The sequence below is a fragment of the Zophobas morio genome, unplaced genomic scaffold, assembly GCF_036711695.1.
Source record: "Zophobas morio isolate AGI-343-1 ecotype UQ-CSIRO unplaced genomic scaffold, CSIRO_AGI_Zmor_V1 ptg000002l, whole genome shotgun sequence".
Taxonomy (NCBI): Eukaryota; Metazoa; Arthropoda; class Insecta; order Coleoptera; family Tenebrionidae; genus Zophobas; species Zophobas morio.
In genome coordinates, this window is record NW_026972107.1 from 11,694,809 (window position 1) to 11,716,250 (window position 21,442).

At 34.1% G+C, this 21,442-nt stretch overlaps 1 protein-coding gene across 1 annotated transcript; it reads left to right on the forward strand.

Annotated features, from left to right (window-relative positions):
* The first annotated feature begins 19,618 nt into the window (after nucleotides 1-19,618).
* Nucleotides 19,619-21,241, forward strand: LOC135124601 (uncharacterized). The gene is made up of 5 exons (XM_064049835.1): nucleotides 19,619-19,777; nucleotides 19,848-20,076; nucleotides 20,137-20,359; nucleotides 21,016-21,109; nucleotides 21,164-21,241. Exons 1-5 carry the CDS (start codon nucleotides 19,619-19,621, stop codon nucleotides 21,239-21,241), a joined length of 783 nt encoding a protein of 260 aa, XP_063905905.1.
* The last annotated feature ends 201 nt before the right edge of the window (nucleotides 21,242-21,442 follow it).

Genomic DNA, 21,442 nt, shown 5'->3' on the forward strand with positions numbered 1-21,442 from the left:
ACATTTTTAGTGAGGATTCTGGTTCGGATAGTAACAGTCGAAATCACCAAAAGATGGCAGCTTGAAGAAGAAGAAACATATCATATTCATTTATGGTCAATAAACTTTTTTCCTCTATTGCAAAGAAAGCTGCCAGACTGTTTAAGTAGTTTTTGTAATTTAAATAAATAACATTAATTTTCAAAAATTAACATGAAGTTCACAAATATTCTTCAGTACGAACACGCGTCCACCCATTTAAAGCCTTACTTTCATAACGATCAGTACCTATACCATACCAAATATCCTTTTCTGTAAACAAAGCTTCCTTTTGGAACATTTCTTCCATTTTTTACATTTATTTATTTAAAATAGTTCCCGTAACTTTAATATGTATATAAAATAAGGTGCCAGAGAGTGTTTTTTGCTAATAATGCTTTTTTCATGTTTATTAAAAAAATTGGTCTAAAGAGTTTAGACAGTACTTCCCTCGCTGTCGGAAACTTGACGACTGCATGCGTATTGTGTTTTTCTTTCTCATTACATTTTTGTAGTGGGCATTTAAAAAAATATTGCGATGACGTCATCAACATTTTTGCAAGGACACGTATATCAGTTGGGATAGATGTAGTGTATTACCAAGAATAAGATTATTGTATTCCCAAATTTTCGGGAAAATGAATTGGGTCGTTTTGAATATTGATTTGTAATAATCAAAATAACGAAACAATTTACTCACGCATACGGCGCCGGCGTGTACTAGGAGAGGCAACTGAAAATCGTTTATGTATAAGCATTCTTAATTTAAGACGACAAGCGTAACATAGCATACGTGAGAATCAAACAGAGAAATTGTAAACAAAACCGATGGTCGTCTAGAGATTTTTATTCCTTCGACTTCCGCTTATTATATAAAACATTGGGTTTTATTTTAACTTTTGACGGTGGAATTCACAATTGGTTGATTATAAACATGTCTATACTACAGTCGCGGAACCTAGTGAGCGCACAAAACAAATACACGTCTGTAATGTTAAAGTAAATATATATAAATAAGCGTGCTACCCTTATGTTTCAACCGAGTTTTTACTTTACAAAATTTTGTGTCTACCAAATTGGGTTGGTTGGGGTGTAATACTAATAATAAGTGTTGCCTTTAATTTAATCAAAAAAAATAAATTGACTTCATAAATTTTTTTGAGCCACTTCTTAAGCAAATCTAAAAAATATGAACGGAATGATAAATCACAAGTACAAACTCATCATATTTTTTGCATTTTAGATAGGATTTATTCAGCAGAATTTAGGGGTAACCTCATTAATTTTTTTAGGGGGGATGAACAAATACATTTTGAACAAAAGTTTACCATGCTTATGATAACTTTAAAATATCTCCAAGATTTCGAAGCATTCGGTTTTGTAATTCCTGAGTAAATCAATAAAATAAATTTTGCATTCATTAATTTTTTTGAGTCATCCTGTATATGCAAATCCAAAAAACATGAATGGAGTGATATATCACAAGTACAGACGTATCATATTTTGTACATTTTAGATAGTATTTATTCGGCAAACTTTTGAGCTGACGTCATCAAGTTTTTGGAGGGGATAACCAAATATATTTTGACTAAAGATTTATGATGCTCTTTAGAGCCTTCAAATATCTGCAACATTTCAAAATATTCGGGTTAGCAAATTCAAAATTAAATTGGAAAATTTAGATTTTTTCCAAAAATCTGGACGTTTCGGGTAAAAACTCAATTCGGAGTCGTAAACGACATGTGTAGGACTATGTTATTTTATACAATTTAAGACCCATTTACTATGTACCTACAATTTTGAAGTGACATCATCGCATTAGTGGTGGGGATGATTAGACAAATTTTGGTTAGCGTTTTACCTACATGATATTCCTAAGACGGACAGACAGACGGACAGACAGGCGGAAATGGGAGACCTATGTCTTCGTCTTCTAGGGGTCATGAAAGATCGAGAAAACGTAAAAGTAGAGAGTCGGCCGACGGAGTCGATTACAATACTTCCTTTGCTTACGCTCGGGAAGTAAAAATTAATGAATGCGTGAATTTATTTTATTAATTTAATCAGGAACTACAAAACCGATTGCTTTGAAATCTTGGAGATGTTTTAAATTTATCATAAGCATCGTAAAATTTTTAATCAAAATATATTTGCTTATTTCCCCAAAAAATTGATGACGTCACCTTAAAATTTTGCCGAACAAATCCTATCTTAAATGTGTAAAGAATGATGAGTCTATATTTGTGATTTATCACTGCATTAATATTTTGTATATTTGTTTATACGGGGTGTCTGAAACAAAAATTAATTTAATGGATTAAATCAAGAATTAAAAAACTGAATACTTTGAAATCTTGCAGATGTTTTAAGGTCATTGTAAGCATGGCAAATTATTAATCAAAATGAATATGTTTATTTCCCCCAAAGAATGGATGACGTTAAAAATTTCTGCCGAAAATGTGCAAAATATGATGAGTTTTTACTTGTAATTCATCATAGCATTCATATTTTTTATTGATCAAGTTAAGAACGAGTCACCCCATTTTCCCGAAAATGTGAAAATTCAAACGTCTTTATTTTATTAGAACTGATATTCAGAACATTTTGTCGATTGTAGCTTAATTGTTTTGATCCTCTGTTTTGAGGGGATGAACTCATTCAAATCAAACTAGTTTCTACGTGACATTTTTCCGATGCATAAACATAAACACTTTCAAGTTGTTTTTCTTATCGAGGATAACCGAAGAAGGTACAGTAATGGAGTACATTGGGAAATTTATTTCTTTCAAATTTTCTCGACATTTCATAACCCCTAGACAAGGCTGTAGCTAGTGGGAGGCTGGGGGATGATCCCCTAGATCTAGACAAGCTATAATTAACCAAATGTGAATTAAAGCATCCAAAAACCGAATAAGTAGTGTTTTATTCAATAAACGGAAGTCAGAGCAATAAAAAAAAATCTGGTCTGTCGGCATTGTCATCCAGTTATTTCAATTCGTGGAAAACATGTTTTAGTTTAGTTTGTGTTTCACCGTCACGTCTACAGGTTGATAAGTGTTATGGCTATTCGTCTTAAATTACAAGTACTATACAGGGTGTTGCTTTTATATGTTCACGCTTGACCATTTTTGCATAGGCGAGATATTATACACCCCAGAGACGACCTCGTTTTTAATAAGCAATCATAGCAATTACAAAAAAAAATGAAAAAGATGTCAATGCCAAATAATGATAAATTTGAAAAAAATTAATACTCAATGTATTTTAAAATGCCCCGCTACAAAAATGTAATACGAAAAAAAACATAATAGGCATGCAGTCTTCACGTTTCCAACAGCGAGGGAAGTACTGTCTAAACTCTTTAGACCATTTTTTTTACAGAAGCTGTATTTATTCGATTGCACTTTTAAGGCAAGGAGAGTTCTGTCTAAATAATAATCATACATTTTTCTATACACGGAAATCTTTTTTTTTGTCGTTTTGGATGAACTGAAAATCTCTCCTACTTTATTTATGGATTTCGAAGTCATCAATTAACGTTCACTTCACATTAGTTTTCTCATAATTTTCTTCGCGATAAGTAACATCGGGTACAAGCCACTGGTCGGCCGTAGTGGGAGGCAATACGGAGCATTTAAATTTCAACCGCCTGGCCCTAGTCATTACTTACATCCTCTATGTCTAAAACTACCACTACACTATATTACAATTTTTTGGGCGATTTATGATATATGGAGGTGTCTTTATTTCATTGTCTATCTTAAAATCAATTTCAATTGATCTGTCACATGACATTTGTAGGTCACCCTTGTTATTCTTTGAAGAGAAAAATAAACCCCGTTTTCAATACCGCCCTACATCTGTGAAGTGTATAGATTATTTTAGTGCATAATTCATTAAGAAGAATCGATAATTTTATTCAAAGAAGCAATCTCTTTATTAAAGGTATTTAAACTAATAGAAAATTAAATAACGTATTTATGAAAGCCGATTCAAGAAGTACTTTGTAATTATAATCCATCGCATTTTCACAATGCTTTGATAAAAAATTTATAATGCATCAACCTCCACAATAACTGAGAGATAAAATTTCATTGGGAAATGATTATATAAGAGTCAATGGACGACCATTTCCCACTTTATTCCTGCGTTTTGTTGTGAAAGTATATACCGATATGGCGAACATAATAGAGAAAAGTTTCAGTTTGAATTTAAAGGTGCTGCACACCATGGGATTATATTCGTTGGGCAACAGTTCGGTGGGTTTGAAATCCTGCGCTTTGTACTTTGTTTTCTTAGTACTCCCTATAATATTAACTTTCATCAACATTCTAATGGATAAACGCACAGATGATGCAGTAGAAAACGCCATGGTAGTATATTTAGTAGAAGCTGTTGACTACTGTTTTAAATTTTTGCCATTTCTTCACAACCCTAAAAAAATTCAAGAGTGCATCAATTTTTTTGGAGACGACAATTTTGCACCAAAAACGGATCAAGAAAGAAAAATTATAGACGAATGTGTTTGGGTATGTCGCAGAAATTCATTAGTTTATTTTTGTGGTATTCTGGTAGCTCTTATTGGTTGGCATTTTCCTGTGTTCTTTGTCAAAGGGCGTAAACTTTCTCTAGATATCTGGTTACCATACGATCCCCTATCCACAGCTTTCAGATACTATTTTACTGTAATTTATGTTTTTGGAGGTGATAACAAATATCATGTAGGTAGTGCATAAGATTAACATTTCCGTTTGCAGCTACTTTTTATATCGGTTTTTGTGGAACTACAATTGATTCACTGGTGGGTGGTTTGCCGTATCATGCTACAGCTCAGTTAAAGATTCTAAAATATAATTTACAACACATGGACAAATTCGTAGATTATACTTTAAGTAAACGTAACGAATATATTGTAGAATACTGCTGTGTGTATAAACATCTGCAATACAGTATCGACCATCACAACAAAATTTTACGGTAAAAATTTATGTTAAATTAAATCTAAATTAAATTTAATCAGCACTTCTCGATCTTTGATATTATTCTACAATAAATTTACAGGTTTTTAAATGAATTCGAAGAATGTTTCAGTTTGTGCATATTCAGCCAATTTGCGGGAAGCCTCTTTGGTATATGTTTTTGTTGTATAGGCTTGACACTTGTAAGTTGATGTGTTAATTTTATTTAATAACTGATTTTGTTTAGGTTTCAGTAGCCACAGTTGAAGGATTCACCTATATTGCATTAATTGTTGACATTACTTTTCAAATATTTTTTTATTGTTACTATGGTACATTACTATATGAGGAAGTAAGAAGTTGGTCAAACGGTACGTTCCAAAGAATTTTAAGTTTTGTGTTTTTAGGGTAATAATTTAAACAACGCCATTTATATGGGACCGTGGTACGAATTTGACATTAAAACTCGAAAAATTTTATTAACCATAATGGAACGAGCTAAACGACCAATGCTTATCACAGTCGGGAACGTAGTAGATCTGACCCTTATAAGTTTGCTATCGGTAAATTTTATACATAATACTGAGTATGAATGTTCATTATAATCGCTGTTCTTTTAGGTTTTGAAAACCAGTTATTCGTTAATTGCTGTTCTAAATACTTACGAATAGAAAAATGACGAAAGTGTTAATTAAACCTATTAATAATTTTTGAAATCAAATTAAATATGTCTCAACTTTGGCATTATTTGCTAAAATTTTAAACCTGAAATATTAAAATAAATGTTTAGTTTTGAAAATCGACCTGAATTTGACTTTAATTTTTAAATTAGCTTAACTAATTAATTCAGTTAATTCTATTGATAAAAAGTGGGTCCAAATAAAATAAACTAAACGTCTACCCTTTTGGATAAAAAACAGTTACATATACATTTTTCGGTAAAAATCTCAAAAATTAATTCGTATATAAATTTTGCCAAAATTGTTACAAACCATCAATAATATCTTCCTTAAAACTATGTTTGTTAATGTAGAACAACAGTTATAGATCTAAGCTAGCTGTTAAATTTTAAGTATCTCATTCGCACATATATTATTTGGTCATAAGGATATACTTTGTGAATATTTTTATGATAGCTCCTATGAGGTAAAATAGAAATTTGTATGGAATGTAAGAGTGCGGCGTTCAAAATTTTAAAAGTACAGCGTTCAGAATTTACACAAGATGCTTTTATAAAATAATCCCTTTGTCGGTTATGACGTACGGCATTCGTCGTGTTTAAATAATGTTCGGAAAATAAAAACAAAAATATCACTAAAAGTGTTTTCGAGAACTGATTCGTGTATTAGTCCACAAATTTTTACTTCTCCAGCGTAAAACAGGATTCACCTTACAGGACGAAAAAGTGGTTCTTCCCTTTTCTTCTTCTGCCTGTATCGAATTTGATTAGACAAATTATCGTTAAAGCGTTTGTTTCGGTTTATAGTTATTTTAAAATAAATTTACAGATTTTTAAATGAATATGAAGAATGTTTCTCTCGGAGCATGTTCTGTCAATTTATAGGAAGCCTCTTTGATATATGTTTTTGTTGTATAGGGTTCACATTGGTAAGCTGATGCGTAAATTTTATTTGAAAACTTATTTTTTTTTTAGGTTCCATTAGGCACTGTCGAAGCATTTACCTACATATCATTAATTGTTGATATTAGTATTCAAATATCATTTTATTGGTATTACGGTACATTACTATACATATGAGGAAGCAAGAAGTTGGAAAAAGTACGTTTCAAACAATGTTCAGTTTTTTGTTTTTAGAGTAACGCAAGTCCGACTGAATTCATGCGATTTAAACAGCGCCATCTAAATGGCACCGTGGTACAAATGTGATATTAAAATCCAGAAACTTTTACTAATCATAATGGAATGAGCTAAACGACCAATGCTTATCACAATCGGGGAAGTTGTACATCTAACACTTGGAAGTTTTCTATGGGTAAATTTTTTGCATTACGGTGAAAATGAGTTTTCAACTTAATCGTTGTTGTTTTACGATTCTCTAGCTTCCCAAATTTTCTTGACTTGTCTATCTTGGTTCATCCTGTTTAAGTGTCCAAACCATCTTAGTTGTGATCTTTCAATTACACTGTTAGCGCTCTCTACATTGAGATTATTCCTAATTGTCTCATTCTTGATTTTGTCCATTGTTACTCCTTCTACTCTGCGTAGATACTTCATCTCAACTGTCTGTATTTTATGTTTTTGTCTTTCAGTAGTGGTCCATGTGTCACATCCGTACAGGAGTGTAGGGCGGTATACCGTCTTGTAAATAGTTATTTTTGTCTCCTTACTGCCTTCTTTCTTATTATTAAAACCTTTTTTCAAGGAATGGTATAGTTTTGTTGTTTTCGCAATTCTACTGTCTAGTTCTTTTTGTAGTTTTCCTTCTTCATCTATCTTGACTCCTAAATACTCAAATTCTTTTACTTGTTCCACTTTATTTCCATTCAGAAGTAAGTTAATTTCTTTAGGAGAATTGGATATGACTAGGGCTTTTGTTTTGTCAAGATTCATTGTCATTCCGTTAACCGATAGTTCTCTGGCCCAAATGTTTAGATTGGTTTGAAGTGCTTGTTCGGAGCTTGCTATTAGTGCGATGTCATCTGCAAATATACATTCACTCACTTTAATGCTTCTTAATCGATGGTAGCCAGCTTCTGTTCTTTGGAATTGTGCACTACATTTATTTATGATGCCATTCATGAATATCAAGAACAATAGTGGACTCAGCACCCCCCCTTGTCTCACTCCCTGGGTTGTTCCAAATCTTCGGGACTAACAATTAAGTGTTCTCACTATGTTCCAGCTTGATTTGTAAGTGGATTTGATTGCTTCAATTAGTCCGGGTTCAACTTCAGATATTCTTAATCCTTCCCAAATACATTTCCTAGGGACTTTATCGAAGGCATTTTCCATATCTATAAAACATATGTACAGCTCTCTATTGTGGTTCAGGAACTTTTCGGTTAATTGCTTAATGGTGAAGATATGGTCCTGTACACTATGTCCGGGTCGGAATCCACTCTGCGCATCGTGCAGACCATTTTCTATCGAGTCTCTTAGTTTCTTTTCTAGTAAACTCTCATATACTTTCCCTGGTACCAGTGGCGGCTGGTGGGTCAAAATTCCGGGTCGGCCAAATATTTTGAGTCTACACCTTGGTGTTATATATTTTCGTAATGTATGGCTGCTACTCATTAACCACTGACATTTTACGTGCCAGGATGTACAAAACATCTCAAATGTTTCGACCTGTTAAAATAATTTTTTATAGGAAATTGACAATGTCAGTTTGATTCCAAATACTATTAATCCTTAATTCTACTTGTTCTGCTTTATCATTAATTGAGAACCACCGAAAACATTATTTTTACTGAGTTCCGCGTCGACCGGCGGCTATACGGCTTGCCGACCCCGGACATCCACAATTAAATAATAATAATTAAATAATGACATGCAGTTAAAAAATATAAAAAAAGTAATAATAAAAGTACCAACTGTTAACTATCTTCATTTACATTTATTTTTTTTTTAATGTATATGACAAATTGTCAAATAAATTAATTGAATAATTGAAAAATTAAAATGATTTAAAACTTTAAATTCGTTTCTGAAATATCTGAAAACGCTTAGATGCTAAAAATACAGAAAAAGCGCATTTATGTTGTAGCTAAGTTATGTCCGAAAAATAAAATTTTAGATAATTTAATGTAATTTTTTTCGTTTATTATTCATACACAGGAAAATGTATTATTAAATCGACAATTATTATTATTAAAAAAAAATAGGATGCACTGAAGAACATCGAAGCCGTTATTGTTTTGTAATTTGGTTAGCTATCTTAAATATTAAGCGTTTTAAAAACTAAATTCGCGTTGCTGGGTACGGCGAAGGAGGATTTCGCCGGACCTGGCACAACATACGTTCCGCCAGGTCTTTGTCTACTACAGTGTACTAGACAAAGGGAACGATGAAACCGTAAGCTGCTACGAAGTCGAAACATCGAGCATAATGCATTCCTGGGTACGGCGTGCCGAAATCTCGCCGGCAAAGCGTGTTTATCAGCATTTAAAATTAGCAACAAATGCTTTATTTTGTACCTACAATATAATAAAATATATTTTTAATATATATGATCTATCCTAACGTACATTCAAACTTTATTTCTTTTTTTATTTTCTAATTTCAACGCTTACTAAGTATTTTAAAATGACTGGTACGGCGTGGCCGACCCTGCCGCCCCTGACCAGCCGCCCCTGCCTGGTACGCTTAGTATCGAAATTCCCATATAGTTCGAACAGCTCTTTCTGTCTCCTTTCTTAAATATAGGGGTGATCACTGCAGTTGACCAGTCTTCAGATTTTTGTTTCCAAGCCTCATTCATTATATTGCAAAAGTATTTGATCGCTGATGGTCCCATATACTTCAGCCATTCCGCTTTAATCTCATCAATGCCTGCTGCTTTCTCGTTTTTCAGTTTTCTAATGGCTGCAGTTACATCTTGTATCGAAATGTCTTCGTCTCTGATTGTTGTGTAGTTGCTTCAATGATTATTTGGTGTTTCTTCTGATTCATGTGTTTCTAAAAGTTCTGAGAAGTATTCTCCCCACCTATCAGCAATATCAGCAGGTTCCGTAAGCAACTCCCCATTTTTGTTCGTTGTCTGTCCTAGGAAACCTCCTGATTTTCCTCTCATTCTCTTCAGAACGCCGTAGAACAATTTTTTATTTTGCTTGCTGTTTTCTTCTATTTTTTCGCCAAATTGTTCCCATTCCTTTACTCTTGCTTTCTTCACTATATCTTTGACTAATTTTCTGCCCTCTTTATACATTTCATATGATTGGCTTATACTATTTGCTAGATAAGCTTTCCGTAATTTTTTCTTCTCTTTAATAGCGAGTTTTGTTTCTTCACTCCACCAGCTAGTTCTTTTCTTAGATCCTCCTGTTCTAGTAAATCCACAAACTTTTCTAGCTGCATCATAGGTTGTATCTTTAAAGAACTTCCACCTTTGTTCGAGTGTTTGCTGCTGTACCCCCATTCCTTTAAATTTCTCTTCTGTAAGTTTTGTGAAATTGGTTCTTATTTCTTCATTGACTAACTTATGTGTCCTTACAGTTCTCTTCTCTTTACTTGTTGCTTTCATTATGTTTTTGGAAATGTTCGCTTCTTTTAGATTCATTTTTGCCACAACTAGGAAGTGGTCACTGCCCAATTCCGGAAGTCTACTGACTTTAACATCGTGTATTTTGTTTCTCAGATTTTTTTCTGTTATAATATAGTCAATGATTATTTTTTTTTTCATTTCGTCCTGGTGCAACACGGGTGAATTTGTGTATTTCTTTGTGTTGAAACCATGTATTCAAAATTATTAGTCCGTTTGAGTTACAGAAGTCAATTAATAATTCGCCATATTTATTTTTAATTGTCTCTCCAAAACTTCCTATTACCCCATTGATATTTCTTGCGTCATTGCCCACTCTAGCATTCAGATCACCAACTATCAAGATGGGACTGCTACTTTTCTCATACCCTTCCCTGTAGTTCATCCCAAAATTTTTCTTTACTATTTTTATTGTCATTTTCATTGGGTCCGTATACTATTATAACTGTCCAAAACTCGTCCTCATCAAATCTTACTTCAACGACCATAATTCGTTCATTAATTCCTTCCCACCTTTTTATTCTGCTCATAAAATCGTTTTTGACAATACATCCCACTCCTGCTTGTGCCCATATTGATGATTCTACACCGCTATACATTATTATGCAATCTTCCACGATCATTTCTCCTGTTCCTTTTTTCTTTATTTCAGTTAGTGCCAGTAACTTCAAGTTAGATTTTTTAAATTCTGATGTTAGTTCTATTTCCTTGCCTGTTATAGGTACTCCTAATATTCCATGTTCCTATACGTACTTTAATTTCTTTTGCTTTATTTTTTTGTTCTGTATTTTTTATAGGGTGTTTTCCTATCGTTCTCCTTTTTTGGGTTTCTTGCTCCTTTCTCGTTAGATCACAATCGATGTAGATTGTCTCGCCTATCCTATTAATCAATTTTCCTTTCGCTCTGAGCATTTTTATTTTATCTTCGAAATGTTTCAATTCCATAATACAGGTCTTTTCGTTTATTTTATAGGCCTTGTTTATCTCCACCTCCGTTTCTAATTCTTTTTTCATAAAATTTTCCATGGCTTCCTTTATGATTTCATTTTCATTTGTATCTATTTTTAATCCTTTGACAATTAGGTTATTTCTCTTCTTATCCCTTTGAAACATTTCTAGAGCCGATTCAACATTGTCCATCCTCTGCTTCATTTCCTTTATTGAATTTTTTAGTTCCTCATTTTCTTTTACTAGTCTATTCATTTGGTTTTTGTATTCGTTGTTTTTCTTTCTTATGTCTTTCATCTCAACTATCATACTTCCCATCATTTCTTTTAGTTCAACTATTTCGTTCGCTTTATTTTTGTTGTCTATCAACAATGTTCTCAACATTTCTCGTAATTCCTCATTTGGATCGCTTCTTTCCATGGCCTTTTTTTCCGGCGATCTATAAGTTTTCTTACTTTTTATAAATACGTTTTCTTCTTTATCATCTCTTTTTCTTTTACCGTCGTCGGATGTGCAATCGTCGTTATCGGTGCTGTCCTTAAATGTTGGATTCATTTCTTCTTAATCCGCGTGCTGTGGGCACAGCGCTAGGAAAACTAATTCGGATCAACTCCTCGGAAATTAGTATTTCTTTCCGTGCCGCCGCCGCTTTTCCGCACAATCCGGCAATACCGCGATCAGACGTTGTCTTATCGCACCGTATTTTTCCCTCTTATCAACTAACCTCACTAGGTTTGTTTTGGCTTTCTTGCAAACTTTGTTAACTTAGTTCGGATTTTCCTCACCTCGTTTGTCTTTGATCGTCTGGAATCGTATTGGCACTGTTCTCTTCGATTAAATTTCCCGTACAAATCCCGAATTCGAGATTTTTGTAGCGAAAAATGAAACAGAACGTTTCTGCAGATTTGCCACTCTCTTCGTCAACTTCTTTTAAAATAAAATAAAACATATTCGCACCTTTGGTGTTTAACTGCTTTAAGTTAAATTTTTAAGGTTGAAAGGTTAAGTTTAAATTAATTAGTTTAAACATCGTCTGTTCTTGTGCTAAAAGAAATTTACATATAATTTTTTCGGTCAAAAACTCGACATTTTTTTGTTTATCACAACTAAAATGTAGGTGTTTCACTTGGTACATAAATTTTGTCCAAATTGTTACAAACTCTCAGAACAATATCTTCTTTAAAATCATGTTTGTTAATGTACAACAGTTGACAGGTAGATGTTATGTACAGATTTACGCTCGCTGTCAATTTGTATGTATCTTATCCGTTAATTTTTGGTCATGTATCATAAATAAGTAGTTAGCATCTGAATGTGTAAATTTTAGACTTGGTATAGTGTTCCGTTTTAAACAATCATTTAAATTGTTTTAAAATTATAATCTGTACAAAGAGAAAATATACAAAAATTTGAAAATTCCCATCCCAAAATAAAGAAACTGTATTGTTTGTTAAAATTTAACTGATTACAAGTAAATATTTCTGTTGTGGGATTTGTAGAGATCATGTTTAATACATTTTTAGCATTTAGCATTTTAAATGGGTCTTCAGTAATGGATTTGGGAATCTTTGTGTCAGATTTATTAAAAAAGAAAAATAACCAATAAAAAATTGGTCCAAGGTTATTTCGAGAGAACTTCCCGCGCCCCTGAAGTACAGTAAAAGATCCGAATTTTTTAGTAAAATTTTGATGCCTAGGGTAAAAAATCAAGGCGCATTTAAAAACAACAAGTATAAGTATATTTAAACAGCATTTAATAAAAAAAATGGGAGATGTCATCCAATTGTTGATGGGGATGATTACCCAAATTTTGATTAGCGCTTTACCAACTTTACTTCTATCTAATGAAAATAGACATACATAGACAGACATGCGGAAACGGAAGATCTGTCTTGTCGTACTCTAGGAGTCATGAAACGTCGAGAAAACGTGAAAGTAGCCAGTCGCCCGTGGACTCGATTACTATACTACTATACTTCGATATCCTTGGCTTAAGCTAGGGAAGTAAAAATATGAATGTAATTAATTCTAAATCACAGGTATAAGATTCATGATATTTTATAGATAGATTTATTTGGCAAAATAATGAGATAGCGACAACAATATTATGGTGGGAATAAATAAATATATTTTAATTAAAAATTTACCAAGCTCAGGATAACTTTAAACGTCTGCAAAATTAAATTATAAATGTTGTCATACAATTTTGATTTTTTACAAAACTCTGGATATCTCGGAATCATTAACAGCACGTGTAGGAGTATGATATTTTATACAATTTAAAATCCATTTACGTAGGTACAGTTTTGATGTGACGTCATCACATTGTTGGTGGTGATGATTAGATAAAGATTAGTTAATGTTTTACCATCTACATTCATAATACATATATAAAATTTGACGACAATCGGTTCTGTAGTTTCAGAGAATATCTGCCTAACAAAAATCGAAACAGACGGCAGACAGACAGACGCAAATAGGAGATCTATTATTTCGAAATCCAGGGATCTTTATACACATCGAAAAATGTGAAAGTAGCCAGTCGTTCGAAAGTTCCGATTACATTTCTTCCTTAACTTACGCTCAGAAAGTGAAAATTGGTCTAGGCTTATTTAAATGAAACTTCCTTCACTTTTGAAGTACAGTACAGCATGTCCAGTGTGCAATGCTGAAGTAAAGGTTAGTAAGCCTGTAATGCGTATGTTTCAAATGAGTTTTTCCAGTACAAAATTTTATGATGACGTGATCAACTTTTTAGCAAGGTCACAAATATCAAATTTGGGTATATGCAATTTAATACTAATAATAACTGTACTCCAATCCACAATTTTTGAGAAAATGGGAGGAGCTGTTCATGATTTGATCGACCTCATTCATAAGTTTTCTTTGTGTCACTCTGTATATGTAAATCTAAAAAATATAAATATAAGTATTGATAAACCATAAAGATAGACTAAGAATATCTTCTACATTTTAGATACGATTTATTTGGCAAAAATTTTGAGGTGATCATCAATATTTTGGAAGGGACAAACGATAAATTTTGATTAACGATTTATGTACAATGCTTACGTTAACCTTAAAAGATTTCAGAGCAACCAAAAATACACATCTCATATAAATCTCACAAAACACACAAGCTCAAATGGAGATGAAACATTAAATAAATATCCATGAATAATAATTCTAGAGAACAATTTAAACTTTAACAAACACAAAACACCCACAAAAATCATCAGAAAAGATAAATAAACAAATAATGATGACAACAATCACTCGATGCGACAATTTCAGGAAGGGTAGTGCAAGGATCAGAAGTCTGACAAGAAATTCCTTTGGACGACACTTCATACTTATACCCGAAATTAGTAGAGGTAACAAATTATTAATATCTACGTCAATAAAAAAAAATTGGTCTAAAGAGTTTAGACAGTACTTCCCTCGCTGTCGGGAACGAGAGGACTGCAAGCCTATTATGTTTTTTTGTATTACATTTTTGTAATTCTTGATTTACAATAAAATTAATTGACTCAGTCATTAGTTTTTTCAGACACCCTGTATAAGCAAATCTAAAAAATATTAATGCAGTGATAAATCACAAATATAGACTCATCATTTTTTACACATTTAAGCATTTTTTTAGCAAAATTTTGCGGTGGCGTCGTCAAATTTTTAGGGGGCGTGAGAAAATACATTTCGATCAAAATTTTACCATGCTTATGATAAATTTAAAACATCTCCAAGATTTCAAAGCATTCGGTTTTGTAGTTCCTGATTAAATCAATAAAATAGATTCACACTTTCATTAATTTTTTTGAGTCTCCCTGTATATGCAAATCCAAAAAATATTAATGGAGTGATATATAGGAGATATCAAGTGGTGGGGAATGTAAGTGCACGCACTTTCCTGTGCTCTGTGTCTGACCTTTAATTTGGCGAGTCTGTCTGATTTTTAATCGGGAAAAAGCGCTGGTTAGTGATCGGTTTGTGAGAGCATTGGTTGTCCCGGTTTTTACCAGGAATAGTCCGCTGGTTGCTATATTCCTAAGGATTTACGTTTTGATTTAGTTGTCACGTTCGAATATTTGCTTATCAGTGCTCTTTTTGTCCATGGGCGATAAAATTTTCTTTCGATAGGCACGAGGCGCGCGACCAAGGCGCTGGCGTGTTGCCGTACTTTGTTACGCCTTGTCCCCCTTTGGGACAAGTATTTAGTTTTAACCACTGTTCATGATGGCTAATAATTTCGCTACTAAAGAACAAGCGGTAGTTATCACCGCTGTTGATACTTTGAATTTGCAGGATTACATTGTTGCAATAGGTAATGTTGTGACACCCAAAAATATCTTGTTTGCATCTAGAATCTCAAAAAATCGTATTCTTCGAAGTCTTTGGCTGATGACCTTGTCACGGTGCATCCCTCTATTAAAGTTAAAGATGTTGACGTCGGTATACGTCGTTTATTAAACCCAGCTCGCCGATTAATTTTATCAAACGTCTGCCCATCAATTCCTCATATTATTTTTGAGAACAGAATTAAATCCCTCGGACTTGTCCCTGTATCACCTATGTCTTTTATGAGAGCGGGCATTAAAGACGAACAATATGCGCATATACTCAGTTTTCGCAGATACATGTATGTTCAACCTGACGACAGCATTATTCTTCCTGATTTTCTAGTGTTAAAATAATACGATGATACGAATTACCGGGTTTTTTTGACATATGATGACGTTTGCTACAAATGCAAAACGAGTGGCCATTATGCTAACGAATGTCCTAATGTTACTTCTTCAAATCAGGACCCTAATCTCACAGTAAGCATTGAAGAGACCCCTAGAAAAAGGCAGATTGACGACGACTCAGTTCTCCCGAAATTTCACCTCAAGATCTCTCTGGTGATACTTCCAGTAAAGTAAATAATACTTTAAAAAAGAAAAAAACGAGTGACTCCTGCGACAGTTTAACTCCGACTCTGGATTTGCTTTTACCTGCCCAAGACTTACTGAACAACACTGAGCAGTATCCACTGAACTTTGATCAAGTGGTCGGGTTCTTGGATAAGGCATCAGGTGTTAATGATATTCTTAGCCTTGTACGTGAATACACAAATGATATTCAAGGAGTTATGAATTTATTGTATGACGTTTACCCGATTGTGAATCAAAAAAGTATGAAAAACAGATGTCGAAAAATACATAGAAAAATTAAGAAAGCTTACAATCCAGATAACTTTAATTTGATTGAATTACCTTCAGGCACTCGTGAGTACGGCATGGAGGATGACTTAAGTCATTCCTCCAAGAAAATGTACTGGCTTTGCACTATTGTATAATCTTTTTAATCAAAATGGCGTCTGCTAATGCACACTATTTTACTCATCCTATTATTTACACTAACCTTGCGTCATTACTTGCGAAATATGACGAATTATGCACCCTAGTCAGTGAACTGAAACCATCATTTGTACTAATTTCAGAAACCTAGTTAACTCCTTTAGTGACTGACCCGCCGATTTCCTTAGATGGATACGCAGTTTTTAGAAAAGATCGTCACAACAACAAAGGTGGAGGTGTTTGTGTTTATATCTCTGATCACATCTGCGCGAACTTTGCAGTTATTCCCATTACAGCCGACACGGGTAACATTGACTCCATATTTCTGAAGATAACAAATACGAGATTGACGTTTCTGTTAGGTTGCATTTACCGGCCACGTACGTCCATCATCGAAGATGACCACTCCCTTTTCCAGTGCATCTCAGAGATAACTGACGTTTATCAACATCTTTTTATTTTTCGTGATTTCAATATGCCTGATATAAAGTGGCCCTTAAACGCCTCTCAGTCTTTTTCTCCGTCTTCTCAATTATTAATCGACCTGTTATTGAATAGTCACTTAAGTCAGTTGGTAACGCAACCCACCCGGTACAAGATAAATCAAAACCCTTCCACATTGGACTTAATTATCACTAGTGACGACAACTCTCTGGCCCATTTGGAATACCTTGATCCTGTCGGAAAGTCAGATCACTCCACCCTCAAGGCTAATTTCCAGATTTCCAGATTTGCACGCTTTCGAAGGAAAGAACAGTCACATACACCAGAGCTGTTATTGACTACAGATCTGTGAATAAAGCCTTAACCGATGTTCACTGGCCGTCGTTGTTCGTTACCTCCTCGGTCGTAGATAACTGGGAATTATTTAAGACCACAGTGCTCGACCTCGTGTGTAAACACTCCTCTAGTATTAGCATCAAAAGATCCCCAACTAAACCATGGATTGGTAAAAAAATTCTAAAAATGGTAAGAACTAAACGAGCTCTATGGCGAGCATTTAAGAGATCAGGAAATCAAAACGACTACAAAGCATATCGAAATTTTTCCAATAATCTTTCAGTCATAATTAGAAAAGCTCGTATCGCATACGAAAAGCAACTTGCCGACTCAACAGACACTAAGGGTTTTTACAGACATATTCGTAACAAACTTCCTGGGCCCGTGTCGACTCTTCAATTAAGAGACGACGACGACAAAATCACCGATGACTGTGCTACTGTTGCAAATATTTTCGCAGACACATTTTCTAAAACTTTCACTCTTGAAACTGACAGTACATTACCAACTGCAATAATACCCAAGCCGAATGTCTCCCTCGATAGTATTGAGTTCCCTGAAGATGTCATTTGTAGTAAGTTGAAGAAACTAAAACTTTCTAAATCCCCTGGGCCGGACGCAATTACTGCTTCCGTTTTGGCGCACTGTGCCGAATGTCTTTCTCTACCTCTGAGTCTCTTAATGAAACAATCATTTACTTCAGGCATCTTGCCATTTGATTGGAAAACTGCAATCGTGAGACCTATCTTTAAGAAGGGAGTTAAGTTCAATCCCTGTAATTATCGGCCCATTAGTCTGACCTCCCTCATTGTTAAAACCATGGAGTCTATAATCTACGAAACTCTCATTAAGTTCCTATTGGATCAACATCTTATTCCGGAAGAACAGCACGGTTTTCTTCCCGGCAAGTCCACAATTTCGAATCTCCTTTGTTGTCTCTCAAACTGGACCCGGCATTATGATTCCAGTTGATGTTGTTTACTTGGATTATTCCAAAGTTTTCGATAGGGTTCCCAAACGCCGGCTTTTAGGCAAGCTTGAAAATCTTGGAATAGCGGGGAATCTACTTCATTGGATTGGCGCCTTTTTGTCTGATCGTACGTTTAGAGTGAGGGTTGGTGACGGCCTAAGGGAGCATAGACCGGTCCTGAGTGGTGTACCTCAAGGATCGATTTTGGGTCCACTATTGTTCATAGCATACACCTCTGATTTAAAAGTTATTATTCAATCACCTTTCGCCATGTATGCTGATGATATAAAAATATACAACACCAGCAACAATCAGTCTATCCTGAAAAGCGACTTGTCAGCTATCGCCGAATGGTGCTCTGCCTGGTTACTACCTCTAAACGTATCTGAATGTTCGGTTCTATATATTGGTAAAAATAACCCGCAACAAAGTTAACAAAATCGAATCACTATCGGATTTAGGGGTGTTCATGACTTCTTGCCTATGTTGGTCTGAGCATGTTCAGCGTGTTGTAAAAAAGGCAAATTCACTGGTGTTTCTCCTCAGTAAAGTATTTGCAAAAAGTCACTTTAGCGTCGTCAGTAAATTTTATAGGACCTATATTAGACCCATCCTCGAGTTTGGTAATAGTGTCTGGGCTCCTATATTCCAAAAGGATGTGCTGTTGCTCGAGTCAGTGCAAAGAAAAGCATCAAGAATTCCGTTTGGACGTACTCGTCCAAAATACAAGGACAGATTATCTATGATGCAGCTTCCTACGCTCTCTGATCGTCGTAAGAGAGGAGATCTAATTGTTACGTTTCAAGCCTTAAAAGCTCCTCTGTCTTCTATTAAACACCTGTTTCCATTAGCACATAACAATAGAACTAGAGGACACTGCCTAAAACTGTCCAAAGATAAATTTCAGACCACCGTTAGGCAACATTTTATTGTAAACAGGATTTTCGAATCATGGAATTCTCTACCCTCAGACATTGTAATGTGTGATTCAATTTCCAGTTTCAAACGCAAATATGACGCCTACAATGTTTAAGAAGTTTCTTCTCTTCCAGATTTTATCATTCTAGCCACCAATCACTTGATTAGCGCGGGCATAACAGGCAGTGAATTTTTAACCACATCACTTGCCATGTCGATAGATAAAAAAATATAAGTTTCCGTTCCCTGCAATAAAAATATGCGGAGGACGCCATGATCTTTAATTTATAATAAATTTTCTAGCGTAGCAATTACAAACTGAAGTATTACAAACGTTGCAGAGCAGGGATGCTCCTTTAAAAGAGCTTGTTACATTTCAAAAACTTCAGTTGGTCGTTTGTCGTACATTCAGAGACAATGGAAGACATAATACAGCAAAGTTTCAAAATAAATGTGATTGTGTTAAAAATGTCTGAAAATAAGTCAGTGTTTGTGAAAGTGGAAGCTTATACTCTGTATTTTACTCTACTAATTTTGGCTACAATACTCACATTTGCAAACCTTTTCTTAGGCAAAAACGCTGACAACATGCAAACGAATTTGATGAACCGAAACTTTATTTGCCTGGTTTAAGATTTTACCGTTTTTGCGATATGGAGAAAAAATTAAAAAGTGCATAAATTTCTTTGGGCATCAGGATTTTGCAGCAAGAGATTCGAAAGAAAAAAAAGTTACTGATGAATGCATTCTAATTTGCCGGAGAAATTCTACTGCTTACTTCTATGGCGTAGTTACGGCCGAACTACTCTGGAATTTACCTGTGGTGATAACGACAGAGAAAAAGCTTGCCATATATCCATGGTTGCCATATGATCCCATGTCTACAAATTTAGTTTACGGTGCTACGCTGCTATACACAATGAGTGGTAAGTACTAAAAAAAAAACAATAATGTTAAGAAAACGTTTTTATTTAGTGCCTTTACAGTTACTTTATATACTGGATTCGCTGCAACAATGATGGATCCATTAATTGGGGGTTTAGCTTATAATGCCACTCCTCGAATAAAAATTTTGAAGTATAATTTACGGTATCTAGGCAAACACATACAGAAGGTCACAAATAAACTAAATGAGTACAGTACAATAACATATAAAATGGCTTACAAAGATCTGAAGCAGTGTGTGAGACACCACAACCAGATTTTAGAGTAAGTAAAACAGTATTCAGAAAGTTACTCAGCCTTGCCATACTTATTTGATTTAACTTTTTTTATTATTCTTATGAAACTCTCCATTTTTACGTTTTGGGTGGTTTATCATAAACCATTTTAGACATATTCATACATAAAAATTGACGAAGTTCTTACAGTCCATAGTAATACTTAGTTATTTTTAGACTTTTACAGACTGACTTGCATTGTCTTATCAGTTTGCCCATTGACTTTTTATTTTCCATGGAAATTAGACGATGTCTGTGCAGTTTAGATTTTGTCCATTATATTTTTCAGCTTTATAGTCGAGTATGAAGAATGTTTTTCGTGGTATGTGTTTTGGCAATTTGCATCAAGTTTGCTGTCCATGTGTTTTTGTTGCATAGGATCTACTCTCGTTAGTTCCACATTTTTTCGTGAGAATCAATTCTATACATGGTTGAAGTTGCAAGCATGAATACAGTTACTTACGTATTCTATTTTGTGATCATTAGTTGCCAGATTTTATTTTATTGTCACTACGGAACGCTGCTCTATGAATAAGTATGTATATCTTTTTCGGAAGCAATTTTTTTATTTTTTCTTGTAGAATAATAGTTTGACAGAAGCTATATATATATGGGTTTTTGGTACCAATACGATGTTAAAATCAGGAAGGTTTTACTTATGATAATGGAGCGTTCAAAAAGATCTATGGTTTTTACTGCTGGTGCTATTATTGATGTTACTCTTGTGACATTCCTATCGGTAAATTTATAGAATATCTTTTGAGTTAATTATTATATTTATTTGTATTTTTAGGTTCTGAAAACAAGTTACTCGTTAGTTACCGTTTTAAATAATTTAGACATATCTAGAATGGAAAAAATGTACGGATAGACTGATGGCGATGTTATTTTACTTTAAGTTAGTAACAAAAGAAACTCTGTTACAAATCTAGTGTGTCCAAATTTTTTGTACTATCCATTCCTTGTAGTTATCCCCACCAATCCAGTTGTCTTCTTTTGATCTGCTTCTTTACTGATTCTATTTGTAGTTCTTTTCTCATTGATAGATTCCTGTATCTGTTGGTTTTAGTTA